At 34.5% G+C, this 6,000-nt stretch overlaps 1 protein-coding gene across 1 annotated transcript in view; it reads right to left on the bottom strand.

The window, feature by feature from the left end:
- Positions 1-3,623: 3,623 nt before the first annotated feature.
- The window catches only part of LOC143051952 (uncharacterized), a 45,982-nt gene continuing 43,605 nt past the window's right edge, over positions 3,624-6,000 (bottom strand). The window contains exons 7-8 of the mRNA XM_076224936.1: positions 5,418-5,484; positions 3,624-4,662 (exon numbers count right to left, since the gene is read on the bottom strand). Of these exons, the coding sequence (XP_076081051.1) occupies positions 4,593-4,662; positions 5,418-5,484 (137 nt within the window). The 3' untranslated portion in view covers positions 3,624-4,592. The remainder of the gene's footprint in view (positions 4,663-5,417; positions 5,485-6,000) is intronic.

Raw genomic sequence — 6,000 nt, 5'->3', positions numbered from 1 at the left:
AAAATGAAAATAAGATGAAAAATAAAAATTTCATGAAAAAAAAAGAGAAGTCCGTTTTAGCCCCTTTTAGCTCTGAACCCTTAAGTCCTAGCTCAGATCTGTAAAAATTCACTTATTTTCTATGATACTCTTTGATCTCACCAATCTTAGTATTCACAATTACGTGTATTTCATTTCTCAAACAAAATCTTCATATTAAGTAGTGTTGTCAAATTGAACAATTATGCCTAACCGGTTAACCGAATAATCGTTCGACCGATTAACCGGTTAACCGGTAGTTAGGTTGATGTTCAAAGTCTTATACAAAGTACTTCACGAATGACTGGTTTTATGATACAATAAATTGACATTTATCCCAGGGTATTATAACACAATAATGCAAACACTAACACAATTAGGATTTCAATATGTAATAAATTACAAAAAAAACAAATTTATAAGTATGTACATTTAGAAAGAACGAAAGAAGAGTTATTCACATTTTTCCTCGGGTACATAGTTTTTATTCAGGAATATTATCTGGTCGATCACAGAGGAAGATAGTCGATTTCTCAGTTTAGTAACAATGAGACCCGCGCATGAAAAGATTCGTTCTGACGGAACAGAGGTAGCAGGAATACTTAAATATTGTCTAGCTAACACAAAGAGTCTGGGGAATTTACAATTATTTTCTTTCCACCACTCGAGTGGGTTTGAATCTTGCACAGCACGCTCCTTGATGTATAAGGACATTTCCGATTCATCTTGAAAGGACGTATCTTCGTCGGTGTCAAACAAAAGAAAGTCCAAAGATCGTTGGACTCTTTGTTTCTTGGCTGGTTGCTTGTCAACTTCAGTTCCAAGGTTTTTTTATGACGTTTTAACTGCGGGCTTTAATGGCACATCGTCTAACTTGGACTCTAACATTTCAATGGCGACTTTTTTTTGTTCTGGGGAGAAAAAGTTAAGTGTTCTATGCCTCGGATCAAGTAAGGACGCTAAAGCATGCTGTGTAGATGCAGTTTCAATGTCATACGGTTTAAAGCGGGTGATGAGTTCTTCTGAAATACTTGCTTTCATTTTATGCGCAAGAGCACTATCCTCTTCAGAGTTTTTTAGGTGTTTTTTTAAGAGTCCGTTGACAATAGGAAGCATTACAGAGGCTGATACGTCCTTTTCCAGACACATGTATGTTGTAACATGAGACATTTGCTTCAATACTGCGGAAATTTCAACCAGATAATCCCACTCATGATCTTTGAGAAGCATATGTGTGTCACATTTCTTAGTAACAGTTGTATCTAGCATTACATCCGTAATAACTCTGCGTTGTTCACATAGGCGTTCAATCATTAGCTGAGTCGAATTCCATCTCGTAACTACGTCTTGTATAAGTTCGTTCTGTCTTAGTCCGAACAACTTTTGTCTTTTCCTCATTTCTGCAGTTATTGTAGTTGAATGCTTGAAATGTCCCACTAACTTACGAGCATGTGAAGTAAGTTTGGCAATAGCGGGTATTTCCAAGCATGGTTTAATGCAAAGCTGAATGGTATGACCAAAGCATCTCATATCGTCAAAGTCACATTTCTCTGATGCACAATTCATGTTCCTAGCATTGTCATGTACAGAACTCACAATTTTACCGTCCAATTCAAACTCTGAAATTGTAGATTTCAGTCGTTCAGCAAGATTTTCGCCTGTATGGCGTTCAGGCATTTCACGAGTAACAAGCACATTTGACTGTAAATTCCAGTCTTTGTCAACGTGATGTTCTGGACTGTTAAAAAGCTTTTTGTAGCATTCGATGTCCATGTATCAGAAGTAAGGGATACGCTGTCAATGAGATTTAACTCTTTAATCAAACTCTCTTTTTTGTCACTATATGACTTTTCTATTCTGGATTTTATAGTATTTCTAGACGGAATTTTAAATTCTGGAGCTATTATCGACATAAGTTTTGAAAATCCTTTTCCCTCAACAATGCGAATGGGTAGGTAATCCAATATAATCATATCCACTATTGAATTTGTTATTAGTTCAGATTGAGTAGACGAAAATCTTCTAGATTTGGGTGTCTGAACAAAGTCTAAAACCGATGACTGCTTAACTTTCTCAGGCGTTTCAGAAAAGTCATTGGGATGCTTTAACTTCAGATGATTCAGCATATTACTTGTACCACCAGTATAGACTAATTCCATTTCACATAGTTTGCATTTCACTATTTTGGAGTCGGCATTACGTTTAAAAAAAGACCAAGCCTTAGATGACGGAGGTGGCATATTTACATGTACGCACACACAATATAAAGTCAAAGTGAAGAAATAAACTAAATCGTAAAATTTATTCAGCATGTTCAGCTTACAACTGTTCAAAATAAACTTAATATGCTAATTATGTTTACATTATACTTGCCCGGAGCTGACAGACAAGTTGTCTATGTGCTAATTAAGTAATAAAATTTAAATGTTTTCAAGGTTAACAAGATTAATCAATAAACTGAACAATTGATCTGTCTAATCAAGTACCAATCAATTCGTACAATCATTTCACATTATTTACTAATGATTTCAGTACACATTTACATCAATTTTATTAAAATTTTAAAAAGGTCCGGTTAACCGGTAAGCGTTTTTGGTATTCGGTATTCGGTCGTTCGACTGGTTAACCGTTGACAACACTAATATTAAGTGATCAATGACTTGTTTGTAGAGCTTTTATTGCTGATCATTTTTGCAATTTTTAATTTTTTTTTTATCTATTAAAACTTATTAGATAATAGCCAAAAACATTAAAATTGGCCAAAAATAGTCTTTTATATGCAATAACCCCTATGCGGGGGCCATCCGACAATTTTAACTCAAAAGTAACTAAGGTAGATCTTGTCAATCTGAACATTTGTCACCCTGTCAGATTTTCTCAATCTGTTACAGTTTCCAAGATGGCAGTTAATATTTGCATTTTACCCCTATGTTCTATTTTTAGCCTTGGCAGCCATGTTGGTTGTCCGGCAGAAATGTCGTTCACAACATTTAAACTAGTTACCCTAAGGATGATTGTGGCCAAGTTTGGTTCCATTTTGGCTTGGCAGTTTCAGAGAAGAAGATCTTTGAAAAAGTTAAAGGACTGACGATGACAGACGACGACGGACGCCAAGTGATAGAAATAGCTCACTTGGCCCTTTAGGTCAGGTGAGCTTAAAACTAGAAATTTATATACCTATAAATTTGCTTCCATTTGGTCTCATCAGTCAGGGTAGGAATCAAATTCATGGTTTCAAGAAATATCTATATCATCTGACTTTCCCTGAGACCTTCCTGGTTCTAAAAGTTAGTACATAATTGTTAATGTACATAACTATTCCAAACTTGAGCTTTTAATTTTTTAAAAATCATCAATTTTTATTTTCATTTCAAAAATTGTATTCAGAGGATATTTAATATTTGACAACAAATAAAAATAAATAATTCTAAGTTTAATTTAAACTGAACCAGGAAAGTTTCGACCTGCCAGTTAAGCATTAGGACATGCAAGTATTTACATATATATATGAACATAAATACAATAAAAATTTGATGCCTGAAAACTGTAGAAGCAAGACAAAATACTCTACCAACTGAGGATTACCCCATACAATTTAGCTAATCTATTGGGAGTCCTCAAAACAAAATTATATACATAAAATAATATACAAAAAGGTGAGTTGACCAAAGAAATAAAAAACAATACCTTATACACAACAAACAAGCAAGTAAAATGTCATATGAAACAAGTATTAACTATTATATTAATTTTACACAGTATTTTCAGAAAATTTCCAAATCTTCAACTGTCCATGTTTTATGGGTGAACAGAACTTCAGCTGATAATGTGATTAAACTTTTGTCGTATACATCCTTTGTATAGTGTAATTCATTAGTTTGAAGTGCAGATTTTGAATATTCTATAGGAAAAGTATGATTTAAGGCGTATAATACAAGCATATCAATAACAATATAGACTAGCTACATCCCTTTTTGATATTTATCCCATGGCTTTTTTTCAAGATGCACTTTATATTTTCTTATCAAGTTAGTTATAAGAATAGAGGATGTGGTATGATTGTCAATGAGACAGTCATCTGGAAAGGTTCCAAGTACAAATAAAAATTTATCTACAGGTTACCGTACGGCTTTCAACAATGGACAAGAATCCACAACATAAAGTAAGCTGTAAAAAGCCCCTAAACAAGAAAATGTGACACAATTCAAGATAACAACAAACCTTTATAAATTTAGATTTACCTTTATAAATCAAGGCATCATGCATCCCCTGTAGGTCGATATTAACAGAGATTTTCATATACAATGCTATAAACCTCTTTATATAAGCAAAAGTAATACATGCATATAACTGCCAATAAGTGCACTCTAAATCTAAGACTACTTTTTAACTCATGTAATTTATATCAAAAGAGCAAAACCTAAGAAGATATAATTGTAACAGGATGCTGTTATAGATGTCCAAAGAAACACAAATTGAATTCTCCTTCAAATCAAAAACTATCTCCAGGGCCTGTATAATTCTAGAAATGCCCCTCAGGGCACTAACCTTGTATGATCAGTGAATGTGCCTTGCTAAAACATAGGGTAATCCATGATTACAAAGTTCGCCTCATCTGCAACATTCTTTGTACCTAAGACAAACCTATAAAACACAATAATTCATAAAAGTAAGAGCTTTACCTAAGGAGGGTCAACTATGCATGAAATGTAGGTCAAATTACATGATCCTAGACCATATAGTGACTGAGAAATGAACTCGACATAAACTTTAACCAAAGTCAATCAAGCATGAAATGTAGGTCAAATTGACCTATTTTGGTATGCATGCTGACAGGCTCCCAAAGTTACATCCCCACATCAAGTGACACGATCCTAGGTCATAAAGTATCCGAGAAATGAACTCGGATGTAAACTTTAACCAAAGTCAATAAAAGCATGAAATGTAGGTCAAATTGACCAATTTTGGTATGGATGTTGCAGGCTCCCAAAGTTACACTCCCACATCAAGTTATATGATCCTAGGCCACATAGTATCTAAGAAATGAACTTCGACGTAAACTTTAACCAAAGTCAATCAAGCATGAAATGTAGGTCAAATTGACCTATTTTGTTATGGATGCTGACAGGCTCGCAAAGTTACATCCCCACATCAAGTTACATGATCCTAGGCCACATAGTATCTGAGAAATGAACTCGGACGTAAACTTTAACCAAAGTCAATCAAGCATGAAATGGAGGTCAAATTGACCTATTTTGGTATTGATGCTGACAGGCTTGCAAAGTTACATCCCCACATCAAATTACATGATCCTAGGCCACATAGTATCTGAGAAATGAACTCGGACGTAAACTTTTAACCAAAGTTAATCAATGTGTACTTACATTTTTGATACTTACCAATCACTTGGTGTGAAAGTTGAAGGAGCCTTCCTTTTTCTCTTGCCAGTTTTGAGTGATACAACTTCTATTAATTCATTATTATTACAGGTTCAAGATAGGAATTAAATATTAAACAAGATGAACTGTGAGCTATTACTCACAAAAGTCTACCCCCGCTAACCATATCATTATAGGATCTGCAAGTTCGTAAACAGGAAGTAGAAGAGCAGCAGACCTGAAAACCACTTAAACAATACAGCACCCCAACCTGATACTTGATAACAAATATCTAATAGCTGTAATACATAGTAGTTGAGAAAAGTGTTACGAAAATTTTTCATTAATATCCCTGTCTAATTTATGTACTAAGTCCGTAAACAGGAAGTTGAAGAGCGACAGACCTGAAAACCGCTTACACAGTACAGCACCCCAACCTGATGCTTGATATCAAATATCAAATAGCTGTGATTCATAGTAGCAGAGAAAAGTCTTACGAAAATTTTTCATTAATACCCCTATGTCTAATATATGTACTAAGTCTGTAAACAGGAAGTAGAAGAGCGACAGACCTGAAAACCGTTTACATGGTACAGCACCCCAA

The sequence above is a fragment of the Mytilus galloprovincialis genome, chromosome 11, assembly GCF_965363235.1.
Source record: "Mytilus galloprovincialis chromosome 11, xbMytGall1.hap1.1, whole genome shotgun sequence".
Lineage (NCBI taxonomy): Eukaryota > Metazoa > Mollusca > Bivalvia > Mytilida > Mytilidae > Mytilus > Mytilus galloprovincialis.
This window is presented reverse-complemented; position numbering and strand designations above follow the sequence as displayed.